Source organism: Marasmius oreades, chromosome 5 (genome assembly GCF_018924745.1).
Source record: "Marasmius oreades isolate 03SP1 chromosome 5, whole genome shotgun sequence".
NCBI lineage: Eukaryota > Fungi > Basidiomycota > Agaricomycetes > Agaricales > Marasmiaceae > Marasmius > Marasmius oreades.
This window is the reverse complement of record NC_057327.1, coordinates 3,795,524-3,815,732: the sequence shown is the minus strand read 5'-3', so window position 1 is coordinate 3,815,732 and position 20,209 is coordinate 3,795,524. Positions and strand designations below refer to the sequence as shown.

The window sequence follows — 20,209 nt, the reverse complement described above, 5'->3', positions numbered from 1 at the left end:
ACTGGTTACACGTTATTGAGATCGACAGCTAATCAAAGACAAGTTGGTACATTTATTGACCACAACTCACAACTCACAACTCACATATACATAGAATATATCCTTCCTTTGAACAACTTTCTCCATCAGCATACCTCTCTTAAAAGACATCAACAACACCCCTCCTCCTCGAGAAAACAGCAACAACTTTTCCTTCAAACTCTAAAAGCTCCCCTCCCCTAGTCGCTACCATTTCCCCAAACCTATCAGATTCTTCAACATCCACGCCCAACAGACCCTCGAGCTTCGTACTAGCCAGTTCCAAGGCTTCAGCGTGACTGATAGCGCCGTTTGAGTCAAGGGCAATCTTGCGGCATGAAGTCAGAAAGAAAGCCCAAAAAAAAACATTAATCCTTGAACCACTCACCCAAGCCGCATCCCACCTCACATTCCTCGCAACCCAAGCTCCCGACCCCGTAAAGACGCCAATTCCAACTGTCACACCATGTTCAAGTAGAGTAGAAACAGCTGTTTTCTCTGATAGGGGGGGCCCAGGGAGACTAACGAGTCGAAAGCAGTTAATATCCCACAATGAACGGAACACAAAAAGAGAACAACAGGAAACTGACATTCGAAGAGACTCCCAAGTGGAGGGGAAAGGTCTAGTAGGCGTAACGACGACACCAATCCCAGCATCCGCAATCTCAGGTGCGACAAGGTGGGCTTCCGCAGCACCCACAAAGGTCATTCGGATTTGTTTTTCCCCTTTCTCGTTCTTGGAGGCGAGAAGATCTTCGACTTCTTTCTTCAGACTGATCAGCGTTGCCATCACATCAGCGCTTTGAGCGGCGACGACAAGAGGGATTTTGCCCTAGAGATGAGAGGAAGTTAAACGTCAGACTCGTCGTCCTATTACATGTCGAAGGGACGTACCTCAATGACCCTCTTGAACGCCTCCCCCAACCCCCCCTCGCCTCCTCCATTCACAGCATCAACCAAAGCTTTCCTCAAATTCCGTATTTGCGTGCTCACGCTCTCTTCCTGCGCGTTAAGGGTGACAATCACATGTAAAGCCGTCTCTTCCTTCACAATCGCTCCGGATTGTAACTTGTGTTTAGCACCAGTCGAAAACGCAGTAGCAAGCCCAAGAGACGGGGGTGTGATTCCAACTGTTACGCCCGAACGATAGGCTAATCTAAATTGTCCGGGGTACGTCAGGTTCTGGAAGACGGGCAAAGAGAAAAAGATGGTGAACAGAACGGAACTTACAGTGCATCACGAGTACGGAATTGAAGGCCATCGACGGCTCGTACAATATCCTGCCCGGCGATTTTCGAGTCAACCCTTCCGTCACCGGTCGAGATCTCGCCAGCGATGTGTTGGAGACCGAGAGGAACGCCATACGACGATAGGCCAGGTCTGTGTTAGGGGTAAGAGTTAGTCGGGATGGGAAAAAGGTCGCAGATCGCCGATGAAAAAAAAGGCTTACGCTACCGAACCTCCCTCTAAATCAATCCCAGCATCTACAGCAACGTGGTCCAAGTCACTCGAATCGCATGTCTTCACACCAGTTGTGCTGATAAGGTCAACGCCAGCAACACAAATCACTTCGCCGTTCCGGACAAGTACCTTCCCTTCGTTGTTTACCTTCTCTGCCTCTGGATGTTGGAAAATGTCGAATATCCTTCCATGAATACGGAGGTATAGACTCTTCACCCGATAAAACACCACCGTTCCTGTGACCTCTTTCGCATCCAGCGATGGTAGACCATCCGCCTTTACAGCTTCACGAGCTTCCTCCTCAAATTGAGGCGTCTGTGGAGCAGTCTGGCCTTTCTGAGAATTCGGATGAACGGCAGTCGGGGTGTGAGGCAGTTGAGGGATCCCATCGACATAAACTTGAATTGGCGTTGCCCCGAGAGCGAGAGGGTGAGAGTCCCAGATGACCAGGTCTATAAAAAGCATACCTCAGCATCTACGAGGGAGGTGAAGAGCACATAACATACCAGCGTCATACCCTCTCTTGACCTTCCCGATACGATGATCCAAACCAGCAGCTCTCGCAGGCGTTGTGGTGATACTTGCCAACGCGAGACTAGCAGATAGGCCGTAGTAATGCGCTTGTTGGGCTTCGTGGAGGAGATATCTCGAATTCAGAACTGGGTGGTCACTCTGTTCAGAAGGAACTCGGTAAAAAGCGAGTTTGAACGAGGAGGTGTGACGTACCTTCATAACCACCTCTATCCCATTATCAGATAACACTTTTGGAGCGTACTCTGATCCCCGGTACGACTCGCGTTTGTATCGACCATTGGTAGCGAACATGGCAACGACTGGGGTATGGCCTGTCGAGAGGTCAGTAACGCATATCCCAAAGGTGGTTTCAAGATGCCAACCGTATGCCTTCTTCAGGAGTTCAGGGACCAAATAAGCTTCGTGTGCATGGTGGAAACCTGCAATGGAAAAGTTGAATTCGTTGCTGAGCTGCGTAGATCACCGAGTAAGAAGTAAATAAGGGAGTTACACACAGAGTCACGCTCACCCTAACGATCCCGTCCAAATCAACCTCCTCATAGCAATGGTTCTGAATCTTGACCTTTCCTCGCAAGACATCGACTAGAGCTTCCCATTGTAGATCTTCCGGAAACGATTTGTTTCTGAATATGTGTTGGCATGTCACTACGGTAAAAAGTATGATTTAAAAAAACGCACTGTAGTAAATCCCATCTCCCAACTTCGACCTTTTCACAGAAGGCATCCTGTTTCTCTTTGAGCTTCCGCGCTTCTTCATAGGCAGCTCGGAAGGACCAGATAGTATCCATACGCGTCCCAGAGTAAACTCGAGAAGGGTTTTCGCCGCATGCTTGCCTATTAGAGATTGGGTCAGATATTGGAGTAGAAAAGTAGAGGAGCAACTTACTTCAAGTGTCGCCAGTGTGAAGGAGAGTCAAATGGCGATTCGAGTAACATCGAAGAAGTCGATTTTTCGGAGGTAGGGCGAAGCTTGATAGGAAACGCTTGACCGCCTGGAAACTTTTCAGAAGTTGTCCAAGAAAGCATGTCAGAACTCACCGATGGCTCCAGCACTGCCCGGTAACACGACAGCACTTGTAACGCCGCCCGCGAGAGCCAGCCTGTATGCTTCATCGTGGGTGTTGAGTGCATCAACTGAGCGAAGCCATGGCTGAGCAAGGCCTTTACGAGAATTTGTGTCTGATGACCCGGAAAGCGAGGGCGAAGAAAAGTCTCCAAGGTGGGAGTGCAAGTCTACAATTCCAGCTGAAAAGGTCATTGAATCAGTAAACGTTTGCCAAGCGACTGTTGCGACTGACATGTTACCCAAGCTCCGTCAACATTGATCTCTTCAACCTCTCCCTCAATAGAATCAACGTTTCCTACGCCTCCAATGATACCTTTATCAAGTAACACGTCTCCAAAAACAACTTCAAGACCTTCTGCTACTTCGCCGGTCCAGATGGTTGCATTCCGCACCACAATTGGTTTTGTGGGAGCGAGAGACGCGTCGAACCTGTCCGATTCCTTTCTGTTGTAGAAATCCGGTGGAGGAGAGGGTAATAATCGCAACCTTGAACATTTTTCGGCGATATTGTGGGCATTGCGAGGGACCCGAATGTACTGGGTCCTAGACTGCCAAAGGAATACAGAGAGGTACAAGATGGTCGCGAGTATCAGGAATGAGATTAAGGGCCGTGGTCGACGTCGTTGAAGATGAGTAGAGCTCGCATGATGGGTTGGAAGACGGCTCTTGTCGTCGTCGAGCATGCGAGAGAGAGATGGGAATATTTACATGACGGCAGCAAGTCGAGCCGTATTTACATAATCCTTTCGGATCGTTCCGTCCGTTTTTCCATCGACCGTTTAAATTTAAGCTTCACCTTTGACGTCGGTGCGTTTATGATTCTCAAGAGGCGATTTGGCTCCCCAGGATTCATGTAGAAGGGACGATGTCGACAGAGGGAGACGACGCGGGGGTGAAGGAAAGAAAGGCTCCCTATTTGTACGTATGTAGCTACTTGGTAGCTATATAAAGGAACCTAAAATAGCCACATGGACTCAGGATGGACGGCGATGTCGGAGCGACCTCAACGATTCACATTCAGGAATCAAGGGATCTGATATCATGGAGCAGCAAGAGACAAGAAATTGTTTCTCTCAGCACAACAGAAGCGGAGTACGTCGCTTTGACACATGCAGCCAAAGAGGCCATATGGATTCGCAACCTCATAGGGGAGCTATAAGATTGATATAGCTCCCCTATGAGGTTGCGAATCCATATGGCCTCTTTGGCTGCATGTGTCAAAGTGACGTACTCTGCTTCTGTTGTGCTGAGAGAAACAATTTCTTGTCTCTTGCTGCTCCATGATACAGCTCCCCTGTTCAATATGAATACATAACCGGAGATCGCATGGCAGTCGCTGTTGGACATTCCATCCACATTGGCATACCCGATGGGCAGAGTTGTAGTGTCGTTGCTGGTAGGACCTAAAGTGAGCCATAGGTGTCTGGTTCCAATGAGATATTGATAAACTCGTTGAAGGGCTTTCCAATATGTAACTCCTGGGTTTTTGGAGTAGCGAGCAAGTTGTGAGACAGAGAAAGTGATGTCTGGGCGAGTAGCAATAGAGAGGTATTGAAGAGCTCCTAATGCTTCTGTGTATGGTTTGTTCTTCATATATAGGATATCTTCTCTGCTGGTGGGAATTGCTGCTATAGCAAGATTGACTGATGGATCAAAAGGAATTGATAATGGTTTGAGGTTTTCAAAACCATATCATATGATGATTGCATTGATGTATGATCTTTGAGAAAGACTGATGTTTCTGAATGATTGTTGGAGTTCCATTCCTAATAACCAATTTAGTGGTCCTCCATCCTTTACTTCCATTAATGCTGAGATCTTCTTCTTTAATTCTTCCATGATCCTTATGGTTTCAGTGATGAGTGCCATGTCATCAACATGAACAAAAATGATGATAAGTGGTGAAGTCTGATAGAAAACCACATGATCAAAGTTTGATCATGTGAGTCTGATGTCTTTCATCCATTTGACAAAGGTAAGGTACCATCATCTTCCTGCTTGCTTTAATCCATATAATGCTCTGAATAATCTCAGAACTTGTCCTGGTTTAGCTCCAATGTCAATACCAGTTGGAGGTTTCATATAGATGATTTCATTGTCCTCCAATGTTCCATATACGTATGCTGATTTGATGTCCATTTGGTGAATGATTATGTTGTGTTGTGCAGCTATGCTCAAGGTGATCCGAATGGATGTGACCTTTGCAAATGTATCATCTGGGAAATAATCAACATATGGGATCTGATAGTTTCCACAGATAACAAGTCTGGATTGCCAATCAACAACATTTCCATGTTTGTCTCTTTTGGTATGATATACCCATTTGCATATAAGAGCATGAGCATCTTTGGGTAGGTTGGTGATAGTGTATGTTTTCCTTTGGTTGAGACAATTGATTTCATCTTGCATAGATTCTTTCCATTGTGGCCAATCAGGTCTGGACATTGCTTCTTTCAAGGTGACAGGATCATATGCTTCTATTTCTGCTGTGACTTTGGCTAGACTGGCAGTTAAGCACATTGTTTCTTTGTTTCCTTCTCCAATGCTGCCAATGATATCCATGATTTTCCTTGTGGGCTTTTTGGCATGTTTGCCTGTGACAATGTTTGGATCAATGGGTTCTGTGATTTCCTCGGATGTAGGTTGAATGATTGGTTGATCTGGCTTGTTGTATTGTTGATCATCTTCAATTTGATTTTCCAAATCAATAGAGATGTCCTGCTCCCCTGCAACAGGTTGGATCTGCCAATCTGAAAAGCATATGCTCCTTTCAACAGTGATGGAATTCCTTTGTGGCCAGTAAATTCTGTAGCCATTTGAATCTGGATCTAATCCAATCCATCTGCCTTCTATGGATTGTGATCCTAGTTTGTAAGGTTTCTGATCTCTTTTGATATATACTATTGCTCCAAATTTGTAGATGTCATTTGCATTTGGGTGTACTCCATATTGGCAGAAGTAAGGAGTTTCCATATTTATGGCTTTGTGTGGAGTTCTGTTCCACAAATATACTGCATATTCCATTGCAAGTCCCCATAAACCATTTGGGTAAACCTGCTTCCAAAAGCATGGTTCGTACTGCATTGAGAAGTGGGCGATGTGCTCTTTCTGCATTGCCATTATGTTCTGGTGTGTGGTGAACTGTCAATTTTCTGATAGTTCCTTGTCCTTCCAGATAATTTGTGAAGTCCTTGCTTAAAAATTCTCCTCCTCAATCAGAATGGAGGGTCTTGATGGTGATATTGTGTTGAGTTTTAAGACAAGTTTGGTAGGTGACATATTTGGCAAAAGTTTCATCTTTTGATTTGCATAGAGGTTCTTCCAACCAATATGTTGCATCATCCAATAGGGTGAGTGTGTACAATGTGTTGTGGATTGATTGTACAGATGCTGGTCCCCACATATCCATGTGAATTAAATCTCTGAATTTTTTCGGATTTGTCTGTCTGTTTCTAGGATGATCTGGTGTGGGATTTCCGGATTCTGCATGGATGTGAATTCGAGTTTTGGCTATAGGTGCACGAGTTGCTTTCCCTTGAAGGCAAATGTCACATGTTGGCCTGTTCATTTGGTGTGGGTCTAAGTTATATCCTTGTAGTTTTCCTTTTTCTACAAGGTGAACTACATAATCATAGTTCATGCGACCTAGAATGCAGTGTAACTCATAGAGTGACACTGTCCTCTCCTTTGTTGCATATGCATAGTCTGATGTAGGAGTTTGATAAAGACCATTTATCTTTGGGATTCTTCCCCTGATGATCCCAGATGTTCCATCATAGATGGATAAAATTCCATTGGAGATTTTGAATTTGTAGCCATTGTCATCAAGTTTTCCAATGGATACCAATGTGTTGGGCATGTTGGGACAATATAAGGTATCTCTTAATGTAAGAGTTCCTCTGTGTCCTTGTTCATTGATTGGAATATGAATAGTGAGGGTGCCCTTGGTATCTGTGTGGAAGATTTCTCCATTTGCAGCTTCAATGGTTCTGGTAGGAATTTGTTCTATGTCTTTGATGTTTGCACCATCTGGAGACATGTGGGATGAACAACCTGAATCAAATAAAATGGAAGATGGGAATTTTGATTCAGAAGTGTAGTTTGCTTCTTGTTTGATGATAGAAGCTTCATTGTTTATCTTATCAACCAGTTCCACTGTCTGGGATATTTCTTTTGCTACCCATGAGGATTCAGCAAAATCTGCTTCTTCTGCTGTGGCTGCTTTTCCCTTTGATTTGGAATTTTGGCCATTATTTGGCAATCTTGGTTGCCTAGGTTTGGACTTTTCCTGAGCAGAATGTGCTTGTGTGGATTTAGTTGCACATTTATTTGCTCTGTGACCTATTCCTCCACATCTGAAACATTTCAAGTTTGTTTCTGTAGTTTGCTGATTTGATGAATTTGATGGATTTCCTTCCCTGTTATTATTGAATCTGCCTCTGCCATTGCCTCTTCCCCTGAATTGTCTATGGTCTCTGCCACGGTTATGACTTCTTCCTCTGAAGTTGTTCCTGTTATCATTTGCAAAATTTGCTGTTTCCCTATTCTTGTATTTCATGGATATTCCCAGAGCTTTAGCCCTGACAGCTGCTATCAGGTTTTCTGGTGTAAGTGTTGTTGATGTTATTCTGTGTGTTTCCACAATAGTATCAATGGTGGGAATGATTGAATTTGGTAGGGATGCAATGATGGCATTTTTGAATTGCGTATCTGTGATTGTTGCATCTCATTCATTTAGCCGACCACATATTATAATCATAGCATCAAGATGTTCATTAACCTTGGCTGGGTTGTGGCAGATAAGACTGTGTAAACATCTTTTGAGTTGTGCTTCTGTATGGGCATTTTTGGTTTCATAGTCTTTTACTAGACCTAACCAAAGACCAGTTGTGGTATCCATGGCATGATATTGTCGAAAAATGGCATCAGGAAGTTTTCCTATTATGGCATTTAAGAGAGTTGCATGTCAGGAGGGTGAACCACTAATGCGACTTTTGACATCTACGCCACATTATGTCCATTTTAGCACATATATTAAGTGCTTGGGAACGATATAGATATCGTATGAGAACTAGAGTGAGCCCGAGCTGCTAGTTAAAGCTTATGGCCATTAGCAGAGTACACTAGTACAGCTGAGAAACAGCTAGAGAGCATCCTGTAGCACTAGTCTGAAAACTGTAAGGCTGTCTGAAAACTGTAAGACACTATGCGAGCGGTCGCTATTCAGAAAGACCACTCTCTGTACTCTATTATGCACAAAGCAATTAAGGGATATTAGGTTGAGGCTTATGCTTCAGTACTGGACTCGTAGCTAAGAGGGATGAAGTCTTAAACAGACTCCTAAAAAGAGAGAGCGAACACTCTCGAACGAAGATGGACTTAGAGAAAGGCGCGCTGAAGTGTTGAGCGCTAGCGGTTCATATGGACTGAGCGGATGCTACAGAAAGAAGTAAAAACGCATGCCCAGGACCAAGGTGAAGTCAAGTGCGAGCGATCGGAGAGGTGTCCGAACATGTGCAAGCATCAGAGAGAGATGGTCTTTGGACAGGTCAGAGAGAGCTAGTGCTCTCAGCTAGGATTAAGGATCGGATTCCATGTGCCGAACCATACAAGTTCTCGCTAAGAGACTAACCGATGAATAGAGACCAGTGACGTTAAGAGCTAGACTCTTCCAGACCGTGTGCAGATGCCTGGTGAAAAGAGCTAGCAAAGTTAAGAGGCATATGCTAGCGGTATTAGCGAGCGAGAATGCAGCTAGATAGCATCGCCTGCAATAACCCAGCATGGGCAGCCAAGCCTGAAGACGATTTGTAAGCTAGTGTAGAAATTGTATATATACCAGGCCTGTATCTGTAGTTAAAGCAAGCAAGTACTGCCAGTGTGTAGGAAAGTTTCAGAGCAACTGCCCGTGCGTAGCCTCCAAATAGAGATTAGATTTGCCCTGTTAAAATCAGTGATTGGATAAGAGATTGGATAAGAGTGAGCGATTCAGAGAACAGTTCAGAGACCTTCAGAGTTATTCAGAGAACAGTCTTTGTATTGAGTTTCGTAGTCCACAGAGGACACCTAGCTTTCCACTCTCCTTTCTAAGTCCACTGGACCCAAAGAAACCCTAATACAAAAACCCCTAGCAGTTCAAGTGCATAGCACAGATAGCTGTAACTAAGAGCTAGCTTTCCCTAGTCTTTAGTATTACCCTTTTTGAGATAAGAAGCATACCCTTTGACAAGGATTTCCACCCTTGCAATTCTTCTGGGGTGTTGAGTGGTGATAGACTCTTCACAACTGGGATAGCTATATTGTTGAGGATTGATTGATTGGTCAGTGCTACACATAGCACTGATAGGTTGGTTTGTTCTTTAGGATAGAGGTTGATATATCATTCCCAGCGCCCATTACCGCCTATGCATATGCCGGGCCTCGAGCCCTGACACTGAGGATAGCATACGCCTAAAACAACCCAACACCCACGTAGGGCGTACTCCGAGGGGTACCAAACCCCAGTACTCCGACCTACTACAAGATCGTACTCCAGACTAATGCTGGCGGACCATCCTACGGGCCTATCGGCAATAGAGGATGACAAGAGCTGGCGACCAAGAAGAATGAATAATGATGATGTCCAGTATCGTGAATATCTGTGAATTGTGTGGTGAGCCATACGACGAACTGTACTCCTATAATGAGAGTGGTCCTTCGGCGATGAGAGTGTCCCACGATGAGGACCGTACTCTCACAAGTCGGTACTCCAATGACAACGAGAACATATGATAGACGGTACCCCACGTACACCAGTGTAGTGTACCACATACCTGTAACCTAATCCATGTGTACCCCATCCTATACTCTATCACCGGAGGAGGGACTCTAGGACGAGTCTGGACTGCGATTAGACAGTGAGTCCCCTAATAAAGGCAATCTAGGCGACGTCAAGCGACAGAGTGAGTGGGGTAGAGGCAAAGGATAAAGGATAGGCAAAGGATAAAGGATGAGGGACAAATAAGATCAAATTCTAGGGAAATACTACCACTAAGTACTCCTTATATACCTATCTAGTAGAAAGGGTTGTACTCCTATACTGATGACCCCTTCTCTAAGCTTAGGAGTACTCTCCTATGAATCGACCTCTTTCACATGAAATCTCCCTTGATCGTATGCCGAGTCCAACCACAGTTGACCGTATAGGAGGAAAAAGTCGGCGGCAGGTACTACTCCTGGTTCAGTTCATGACATTGCATCTTTGCCTTTATCATTATCATTTAGCTACATCTTATATACTGAGTCCAGTAGGTAAATATAGATAAGACCGTATGGTCTGTACTGCTGCAGATTGCTGCGCATGACTGTGGTCAACTGTGGAATGATAGTAGTAAAAGGTGTGCATATGGAATGGTGGTAACAATCATAAAGTAGAGTTAGAAGAGAAGATGTAATAAATATTCCAACATCTGACAGCTTGTCGAGGTCAATAGTTAGGCCAACATCTAACTACATCCTTCAACTAGATAATGATGTCAAAACGACTAATTTTAACAATTGAACGAAGCCAAGGTCATAACTTGCACAAGTACCAAACAAGTACTATGTTAAGAGTCCTTAGAGGTGGCCGCCGATGTATAGCTACTTTTTAAATAACACAAATAAGCATGCAACTTAAAGAATACCAATTATTCCTACCACTGATTGCTTTCCTGTCGGTTCAGGGGTACACCTTGATGCATCCCGAGTTCGAGCCACCCCTCACTCGGATTACCGTGGCTCACTAATGTATTACCTACAACTCTTCGATAAGACGGTACCCAATCATCAGAAACTGAGGCCTAACACAGTTTTAATTGCTTAATTCACATGCTAAAAGGTTACATTAGTGCTTGGTATGTTGCACGTGAAATCAATCATTTTTCTTTTGGTAAGTATTCTCCTAGTGGGAGCAACCGTACACAATGATTCTAGAACCAAAGAATAATATATCTAATACTTCAATTGGGAAATAATCTCATCTCTGTTCAAAAACTCGCATCTTTACCTCAGCTTCTGCCTCTCCACTTCAAATTCGGCTCCGTTTCCATCGATAGATGAAATTCCCGCATGTGGACCACCAATAACATAGAGTTTAGCATCGAACATTCCGCCCTCGCTTCCGTACGCCAGTTCCCATCCCTCTAAAGTCTCATGCCCATCTACCGTCGGCCGACCTCGATTCACGAAACTGCTCCAAGATCGTGATTCTCGCTTTCGCAGCTCAAAGTCTCCGAGAGTAGGGTGAATATCCCCGGTAAAGTTAAATACCAAATCCTTGAAGTTGGCGAAAACATAAGCAAGTTCGGCTGAATGCACAACGCCTAATCCCTCGATCAAGTTCCCGTATACAGTTTGATTCTGATCAAAATAGTACACGGGCGGTGTCTCATTGTCGGCTCGATACTTTTGGGCCATGGCATGGCCGAAAAGGAAGGAGGGACAGACGAGGAGTATGTCACGGAACATCGTTGCAGATCGATAGAATTCTGCGGAGAAGTTGGTGGTGGGAGCAAAATCGGACGAGGGGTAGAGTGTGAGGAGAGCTGACAGCGTGGCGTTCGTAAGATCCGGGAAGAAGAGGTGAATGAAATCCCTCGTGTCGGAGGAAGTATCGATGTTGGTGTTAGTGAACAGGGTGGCATCATCCTGCGTCCATCCGATCATAACAGGAACCTTAGGGAACATGCCCTTTTGGGTGAGCTCAGAGGAGGCAAGTGGGAGGAAGTCGCCATCTACGGTTGGTAAGTACGTGTCTCCATCGTTTTGATCAGCAGTCGAATCATGTTGAGTGATGGTAATGTTCAGAAGTTGCTCCATGGGAAGGGCACGGAGGCACTCGAGAGAACTAGCTGATTGAGGATTGTGATCAATGTTGCAGCTGGCCAGTTCCACGACGGCATTGTAGGTGTCAACCGTAATATTACTGGTGCTGCCTGGTTCGAGTGCGGTCGATTCCACGATTGCGCCGTGAAATGGAATCGGCTTACTACCGCCATTTGCAAGAATCTGAAGAGTTACACTCAACGCTGATGCGTTAACGACAGGTGGGTAAGAACCGGGCAGAAGAGCTCTTCGGAGTTTTATACTCACCTCCAGAGCTTTGACCAAAGATGGTGACACGCTCAGGATCGCCCCCGAAATAACCAACGTTTTGTTGTATCCATTCAAGTGCCAATCTCTGGTCTTTGAGACCCAGATTCAAAGATTTGTTGGCTCGAAGCGGTTCCGACGACGCAAAGCCAAATACTGGAATGGAATAATGACATGAACTTTACGATCTGGTAATGAAGTTCAACCGAGCCTTACTGTTCAAACGATAGTTCATAGCCGCGTAAATGACAGGTAAACCATTTTGAACCGATTGGAGGATCAGATTTTCAGGATCATACGCTGGGTTGTTGATATGCCCAGAAAACAGGCCACCTTATGTACGTGGTATGATCAGCTTCGTCGAGAAACAACATAGAACATGGTATGACTGACCACCATATATAAGCACCATCACGGGTAACTTATCCCCTTCTTTCGCTCCCACAGACCTAGCGACCCTCAATTTCAAACAATCCTCGCTCTGATTCAAGCTCGGCTCCGTGGATTGCGGACAGGCAGGACCAGGTAACGTCGCATCGTATGTGAATGTTTTCGGAGGGAAGACGTAAGGTTCTGGGTTGGAGAAACGCCTTTGGCCTCCTGTATCTCGGCCATATGGAAGATTCAAGAACTGTTCTACACCGTTGTGCTGGATGCCTTGATAAGTGATGTTGGCCTGGGTGTCTATGGCTATTGGCTTGCAGGCTACGAGGGTCAAACCTACTAGCTGAATTGCAGCCGAAACTGTGGAGAGGTAAGAGGGCATGGTGGAGGAACAGAAGGCTATTTCGCGATGGATTTATGATCAATATGTACGAGCTTATAGAATTATGGCGTTGAACTTACTGTAACAGGATAAACTAAGATTGCATGAGTCAACGATTCAAAGGCGTACGACAGACATCTATCAAATTTCGGACGGCTAAGCGGGTGAGTCAGCATTAATGAGAAAGCATCGGCCCGGGAAATGCGCCACTCAACCTTTTTTTTTCTTGTCAAGAAAACCCCCCCATCGGGTCACTCCTCCCATCGGTACAAAAGACTTTACCCAAAGCAAACTTGACACCGATATCGCTTCAACGAAAATTCAGACACGACCTAAAGCGCAGTGCATTCCCTGATTTACTCTCTAAGCAAGCAGAGGATACCAGGAACGGTGATGAGACGGTTTATCTGCATGCATTGGATGATTTCAGCTTAGTATCGATGAGAGTCACGGATCGCAAACTTGAACATACCAGATAGAACCAGAAACATGGGAGGCAGGAAACGATCGCGATTGGCAGATTGGTTAAAGATGCGTAGCTTATTCTTCCTTTCAAAGAAAAGTTGGAAAAAGTGCCAATCGTTGCGTTATTGGGCTAAGGATTGTACATCGTACACGATAGTACAGGACGATACATCGACTGGGGTTGTTCAAGAATCCTTCAGTTTTTCATCCCTCCTGGCCAGCAACCCTTCAAAACCCCCAAAGTCCAGCGTGCGTGACTGGTTGAGAACTGTGTCCATACGGTGGATATGGATCCACCATATCCTCCGGGAACCGACTAACCGTGCCGTACATCCCGAAGACACCTTCATGTTGACGGGGGTGACCCAGTTGCCGGCTGCTCGCCGTTCCTATCGTTCTTGGCAGGGTGCTGAGAAGGAGCTTCTGACACCTTGAATCCGAGTTTTCCTCTTAAAGACTTGTTCGGGCCTCAACAGAACCCAAAAACCGTCTGAGCACCCTCATTTTCGAGTGGGAGGCATTCCCAATGTGACGTCGATCCACTTGAACCCTTTGACTGCGCAAAGTCGAGCGATCCGTTGACATTGCTTTCCTCCCATGTAATCCTCTCAGCATCGGAAACTCGTCCATACAAAAGGATCCGGAGAGGTATATCTCCGTGGCCGCAGGCAGATTGAGGTAGTTGTAGTGAACAGATATCTTGCCCTCCTCCCTTGGGAGAGTGACGGTGCCCCTGGCCACCCGGGAGTCAAAGAAGTCGATCTCGGATTCGTATACAGAGACTTGATGGGTGGAATCGGGAGAAAAAAATGTTGGTCGATGCCCCGCGGTGAAGGGTTGCATCAGCTCCCCACGCAAATATGACCTCTCCAGCGACATCATCGAGTGGTGGATCAAGCATAAACTTGATCTCACTAGCCGTTAGGTGGACATCGGGGGAATGAAGGAGGTGACGTTGATCGTTGGTGCACTTCGTCGGACGATCCGGGGAGGTAGAATAGCATCTTCTGGGGGTATCTGTTGTCCGAACGAGACCGTGCAAGGGAATCGTTTACGATGACCCTGATATCGAAAGGAACGTTCGAAATGTGTTTCTTCTGCAAGGAATGATGAGTAACTTGTTGCAGCGGTTAGAGCGTTGAGATACGCACCCGTATAGTTTCGGCAAGTCCTCATATATATCCCCAACCCATTGCTTCTGATTCAGCAGCTCCTTCAACGTCTCGGTGACGGTATGGAAGGTAAGGTTTGTGTCCGTCTCCCTCGTTCGTTTCTCCTGAAGCTTAGACCGCATCCTGGTGTTGGAGAGCGTCGCTAGACGATGACTTGTCCGATAGCTCTCGTCATTGAATGAGCTGACGAGGCGCAGTTCATCGGAACCATGAACAACAAAAATATGCATAGATGGCTGGTCCATCTCCATCTCCATCATTCGAACGAGGCACGTCTAAGGTACGAAAAATCATCAACACCGGGTAGAGACTAGAAAGAGAAAAGTAATAGGTACCTTGATCTCCTCTTCAACGATGCTCTTGAAGCACTCGGTCATGGTACTTAGATACCCGTCTTCGGCGCCCCAGACCGATGCAAATACATGCTTCAAAGCAATAACCTTCGTCTCCTTCGACTCCCATCCTCGCCTTAAACCTGGTTAATGCTTCCCCATACTTGCCTTGCAAGAACCTAGCGCTCGATATGATCCGCCATCATCATGTTCCTGAGCAGAATTACATCTTCTGGTTGTTTGGTGACTCGAAGGTCGCGACAGTCAAAACCACTATATCAGGAAGAGGAATTTTCAGAGAGGAGCTGCGTAGCAATGAAGGGGATAGTACCTGGTTGCCCAACGTAAACAGCATTGTGGAGTTCCCTCGTCAAAAGGTGCGCAGTCTTCGGCACAGGAACGGACAAATTACGCTGATCTCGATACCAGCGGCCGGCCAAATAAGTAGCATATCCACTCCTGTGGAGATCTGGGGCAATCATGTCTGCATTTTGCAAAACATCCAGTCGCTCGTTTGCACAAATTCTTGGGAAACGAGTGAGGGATAGAGTCTAACTTCTCCAGGGAGAGCCGGTACTGTGTCATGCTGATGCCGACGATTTCAGCAGGTCTGGCATTGAGGAGCTCCCGAGTATCACATTGATAGAGAGTCTGGGTGTCGCCGGTATAAAGTGTGACATTGAATGAATCGGCCGCAAACTCGAGCGGTTGACCTGAACCCATTGCGTTTCCACAGAGAGCGGGGAATACTTCAGGTTTCTGGCGCACCTGGAAAAGGGAAACGACCAGAACTGTAAGAACGATGAAGGAACCCGAACCCCCATAAGACTTGACTCACCAGACAACCTCAGAATTTGCGTTTGCACCGTCAGAGACCCCAGGCGGGATGCGGCTCGCCATCAGATAATACCCGCTGATCTCGTCCTTCTATCCTCCAGCTAACATATGTTGTAATCGACTGCGTTCCAAGTCTAAGCTCTTGCATTCCACGCATATTCTTGTTGACCTTGAATCTGGGTTGGAGCTGGCGGATAACCAAAAGGAATGTTTTAACACACCATTCGGCCCTTGTTTCCCCCTGCGTCTATCATGTTTCCGTCTTTGCATAGAACTAGTTCGCTCAGCCAGGTTATGTTGTTCAATAGCTTCATCTCCTCATCGTATGCTTCGCTTCCGAATTTGCTTAACCTGTCCTTGATGCTATTCTTGAATGTTCAGTCCTGGAAAGATAGCTCAAGGCTTGACCAACCTACTTTATGGTTGAATGCTTGGGAATATGAAGGGAAGGCGTCTTCGTATGGCGCCTTCGTATGGTGCAAGTCTCGTGGCCAAAAGAGGCCCTGTCTTGGTTTTCCCTCGAAGAGTTTGAGACCGCTGAGAGGGAAGAGCGAATTTTGTGGATCAGACTCGACGAAGAAGAACGTTTTTGCACCTGATAAAGAACAGATGTTGCGTGTTGGTACATTTTATGAGCGGTAAAAAGAACAGGAGAGCATACAGGAAAAAACATGGTGGAGGACAAAGAGCTCAACGTTCAACACGCGGATGTAACAAGATGTGACGTGTCACTCGATCCGAACGATCATGGACCCACAAAAACCAATGCAAACACTACGCAACCAATTCGCATATTATCGTTAAAGAGGTATTTTGATTTCATGATAATAACTCCATACCAGTTTTGAAATATCTGCAGGGTTTGTTCCTCACTTGCCACGGATCGCTGCACAGCACGGTCCTCGGGATTCTAACGCCACGGCCGACCGAATTCTATCACACTACTCGTAACACTACCAGATTATCAAGTAATTTTCCTTGTCGAGTAGGACTCAATTTGAAATCGAATGTTCAGCCATCGTCATTCCCCGTTGTGCGCGACGATGCTAAGAACAAGAACACCGTCCATCTTCTCAATAGCGTTGCCACGGTCACTGGGATTGGGTGTGACAACACATGTGTACCGTTATCTTTTGGACGACTCCATGTTCCGGTCATTTCTGATGCTTTTGAAACCGGGTCTGATCATTATACCAAGATCCGACCCAGGACGAGTTTCTTGAAAAGTAGCCATGAATATTTGACATTCTTGTTCATATCTCATTCCACCGCCTACAGCCAAGCTAATCCAATATTTCTTTCCACACCTTCCCATTTACTCCTCTTATTCTCGATCGTGTCATGGTTCAAGGTTCGTGGTTAGTCTAAGTACAGAGATAATGTAGATGGAAGCTATGGAGTGGATAAGATACAGTGCGAGTGCAATTACCGGATGATGGGTGGAATTGCGGGGGCGGACAATGTGTGACGCAGAAAAAATAATGTGAAATTTACAGTAGCAACTACGGATGGAATAACGATCAGAAGGCCGTGACGACTGGCAATGAGGAAAAAGAGATGTCGGTACTGTCCAAAGTTGAGGTCGACCCATTTCTACTATGTGCAGCCATTGGAGGATCGAAAAGGTCCTCAAGTTTCTCTAGCGCGGCATCCATAGAAGGCCTTTCTTCCATCATCCACTCGCTGAAGGGTTCGAGCAGATACTCTCCAACAATATCATCTGCCTTGTCCAATAAAATGTGGATCACGTTCCCTATCGCCCAAGCGTCAGCTTTCTGAGGATTATAGAACGGAGGCGCGTCTCCCTCTTCCGTTTCTTCCCAATCGAACCAACGCTGCACCTCCGGTGCGACAAGCCCAGAAGTACCTGCCGGTCCTTCAATGACACAAGGCGGCGGTGCATACATTACCCAGCCTAGATCTATCACTGTGAGATCCGAAGTGAGGTCGTCTATGGCCAGGTTCTGCGGCTTGATGTCGAGATGATAGAGGTTGTTATTGTGTAAAAATTGGATAGCTTCGCAAAGCTGGCGAGCGATGATGTATATTCTTGTCCCTGCCAGTCGTCGTTTGAAGACCATGGTCACGATGCTCAAATCAAAACCATAGTCGGGCATGGTGATCAGGTATTGGTCTGTCGGGAGGTGGTGAGGTGGTAAGAGGAGCATCGCAATATGATGGGTAGATGGATCCAATGATTCGAGGGTTCTGAATGTCTTTAGTTCGCCTTCTCTGATGAGTTTGCACCACACTCGATTCTCCTCCTCTCCTAGATAACCGGAAACAGCCCGCGCCTGGTAGCGTAAAGCACGTTTATTAAAATATACCTACAATGTACTGGGCGCAACTCACCGAACGTCCGGCCGGCTGTAGTTCAATGTTGTGCTCATTTGAGTAAATAACAATCTCTCGTGACCTGAACCGCACACCGCCTTTCTCTGAAAGTTTCTCAATCGGGAGAGGTTCATCTACGACCAGGCTAAGATATAATCCATCGGAGGGAAGATGGGGAGCTGCGCAGCTTATCGTTGTTCCGTTGTCGGCGTCCAGCAGTAAAAAATCTTTCAAATCGTCCCTGTCCGGTATGCTATTGAGGTCCCGGATATAAAATGGAAGTTTCGGGGTAAGGAAGCGTAGATTTCGAGGCTTGTACGGCCGCATAATGGTCTTGATTTCAGCCGGGAGATGGTGTTTGTCAGAGTATAAGATATCCGCGAGGAGGTCTTTCAAGTAAGACCAACGAGAGATGTGCACTTGAATCAGCTTCAGTCTAAATAAGAGTATCACAACTTGAATAATCTCAGCTACCGTCATGCACAGAAACGAAGTCGCTTACTAGTATGGGGCTTGCTCATGACGCGATGGTGGGAGTTTCGTTCAAAGTTCAACATCGTACAGCCACTTACCCACCCACGTGATGCTGATCAAGAGCGACCCTGGGTGACTCGTCGCTTCCGTTCAGTGGGTCTTGCTCTCGGACCCTTAGCCCATGCCTGGAATGGTAGCACAATAACCACCATGAACGTATAAAGTCAGGTTGTCCTCAGTTGCCTGAGTCCTCCCCTCGACTTCGGGATAGTCTGACTCTCCAGTGCCCACCACCTCGGAATACTGGCAGTGAAATCAACATAGCTCGAACATGACTGATACCCGCAATGAAGGTGTGTTCAACCTATTCCTCTTGAAGTTCTCTCCTTTTCTTTTAACCATCCTGTTCTCCAATCTAGTGATGCTTCAACTTATCTTGAACTCACCAAATGGCGCCGTCGAGACACTTCAATTCATAGCCAACCCGACGACTAAGTTCGAGGAGTTACTCCTCGAAGCCCGCCCTTTGATCTACGGACGGAAGGAAACTCGGCAGACGACGGACCATGATTCTCAGTCACCGAGGTTCTCTTCTTTTCGTGTCCTCGTGCCCCCGGAGAGAAATCTTTCGCAGTTAAACAAACTTCTGAAGATTTCGGATCCAGATTCCTTCACCGACTTTGAGGCAATGGCCCTTCACTCCTTGCTTCTACGGGACCTCAAGAAGACATCTCTACTCATTAACTGTTTCTCAGCACAAGCTCCACACTTGCTAGAACCGGAATTTACGTTAGGATTTATCAGTGTAGTATTTTATGTCACGGGTGCGTCTGCCTGTTCATTTCATATTCACGATAACTAATATTTTTGACCAGGATCAATCCCTATACAACGCGTCCAAGAAATATACCCAAAGCCATACTCAGCACTTCAGGTATCCTGTGCGCAAGGTAACGCAAAATTTACCGAAGTTGACGTAGCGAGTAACCTTCGACTACCCGGCTGCGAATCAACGGCGTCACCGTCGCCCCTCGCCCAGGAAAAGCTTTGGAACAAACATAACATCGTCAGGCCCTTTCGAATTCATGTGAGTAGTGATCTATCGTTACGCTATCGTCTCTTTTCATCACAAACATGTCTTGCCACACCTATAGCTCGCGTTGTCCAAAGGCGTTACTTCAGGATCACGTTACACAATCCTCGACAAATTTCACTTAAAACAACTCAGACGGGCTGGCAAAGGCTGGTTTGAAATCGACGACGTTTCCAAAGCCCCAGACCGCTCCGTATCAAGACGCTCACATCCAAACTTCTACCGATTTACAAGCGTGCGGATGCGTACTCCTCGGATGACTCAGTATCATCGTCTGCCAAAGGCAGCTTGTTACTTCCCCTCTTGAATGATATTTTTTCCGACAGAGGATCTTTCCAGGAAGATCAGGTGGCCAGCGATAGCGAAGACGAATATGGAAAAGAGAGCGTTGAAGAGGTATATATAGAGGAGTTGAATAAACCTGCGAGTGGAACAGGGCCGGAAGATGAACAAGGATCGGCACATTCTTGTCCAAGGAAAGCTGACTTGGTTTTCCGGGTGAAGGAGTGAGTACTAGGCTTTTGTTTCCCTTCCAGTCTTCGCATC

The 20,209-nt window shown here is 46.1% G+C and overlaps 6 protein-coding genes across 7 annotated transcripts; 1 reads left to right on the top strand and 5 right to left on the bottom strand.

Moving 5' to 3' along the window:
- Positions 1–139: 139 nt before the first annotated feature.
- Positions 140–3,762, bottom strand: E1B28_009389 (uncharacterized protein; the record flags this gene model as incomplete). Its single annotated transcript, XM_043154282.1, has 14 exons — positions 140–346; positions 407–539; positions 609–850; positions 913–1,174; positions 1,249–1,398; positions 1,469–1,931; positions 1,986–2,151; positions 2,206–2,324; positions 2,376–2,463; positions 2,522–2,636; positions 2,692–2,847; positions 2,900–3,005; positions 3,052–3,258; positions 3,312–3,762. The coding sequence occupies 14 exons, from the start codon at positions 3,760–3,762 to the stop codon at positions 140–142; spliced, it is 2,865 nt and encodes a 954-aa protein (XP_043009573.1).
- Positions 3,763–10,962: 7,200 nt separating this feature from the next.
- Positions 10,963–13,114, bottom strand: E1B28_009388 (uncharacterized protein). The gene is made up of 5 exons (XM_043154281.1): positions 13,037–13,114; positions 12,584–12,973; positions 12,407–12,523; positions 12,191–12,346; positions 10,963–12,126 (listed from the first exon to the last, which is right to left on the bottom strand). The coding sequence occupies exons 2-5, from the start codon at positions 12,954–12,956 to the stop codon at positions 11,102–11,104; spliced, it is 1,671 nt and encodes a 556-aa protein (XP_043009572.1). The 5' UTR covers positions 12,957–12,973; positions 13,037–13,114; the 3' UTR covers positions 10,963–11,101.
- A 1,358-nt stretch (positions 13,115–14,472) lies between these two features.
- On the bottom strand, positions 14,473–14,970 carry E1B28_009387 (uncharacterized protein; the record flags this gene model as incomplete). The annotated part of the gene is made up of 3 exons (XM_043154280.1): positions 14,473–14,518; positions 14,573–14,868; positions 14,929–14,970. The coding sequence occupies 3 exons, from the start codon at positions 14,968–14,970 to the stop codon at positions 14,473–14,475; spliced, it is 384 nt and encodes a 127-aa protein (XP_043009571.1).
- An 823-nt stretch (positions 14,971–15,793) lies between these two features.
- E1B28_009386 (uncharacterized protein) lies at positions 15,794–16,435 on the bottom strand (the record flags this gene model as incomplete). The annotated part of the gene is made up of 4 exons (XM_043154279.1): positions 15,794–15,931; positions 15,984–16,125; positions 16,179–16,357; positions 16,424–16,435. 4 exons carry the CDS (start codon positions 16,433–16,435, stop codon positions 15,794–15,796), a joined length of 471 nt encoding a protein of 156 aa, XP_043009570.1.
- Positions 16,436–17,097: 662 nt separating this feature from the next.
- On the bottom strand, positions 17,098–18,655 carry E1B28_009385 (uncharacterized protein). Of its 2 annotated transcripts, none has more exons than XM_043154277.1 (3): positions 18,599–18,655; positions 18,115–18,551; positions 17,098–18,056 (listed from the first exon to the last, which is right to left on the bottom strand). In XM_043154277.1, exons 1-3 carry the CDS (start codon positions 18,651–18,653, stop codon positions 17,283–17,285), a joined length of 1,266 nt encoding a protein of 421 aa, XP_043009568.1. In that variant the 5' UTR covers positions 18,654–18,655; the 3' UTR covers positions 17,098–17,282. The 2 variants fall into 2 exon arrangements, with proteins under 2 accessions (XP_043009568.1, XP_043009569.1); XM_043154278.1 differs by having other exon boundaries at positions 18,115–18,532.
- Positions 18,656–18,901: 246 nt separating this feature from the next.
- Positions 18,902–19,970, top strand: E1B28_009384 (uncharacterized protein; the record flags this gene model as incomplete). Its single annotated transcript, XM_043154276.1, has 4 exons — positions 18,902–18,923; positions 18,990–19,394; positions 19,446–19,657; positions 19,725–19,970. The coding sequence occupies 4 exons, from the start codon at positions 18,902–18,904 to the stop codon at positions 19,968–19,970; spliced, it is 885 nt and encodes a 294-aa protein (XP_043009567.1).
- Between the last annotated feature and the right edge of the window lie 239 nt (positions 19,971–20,209).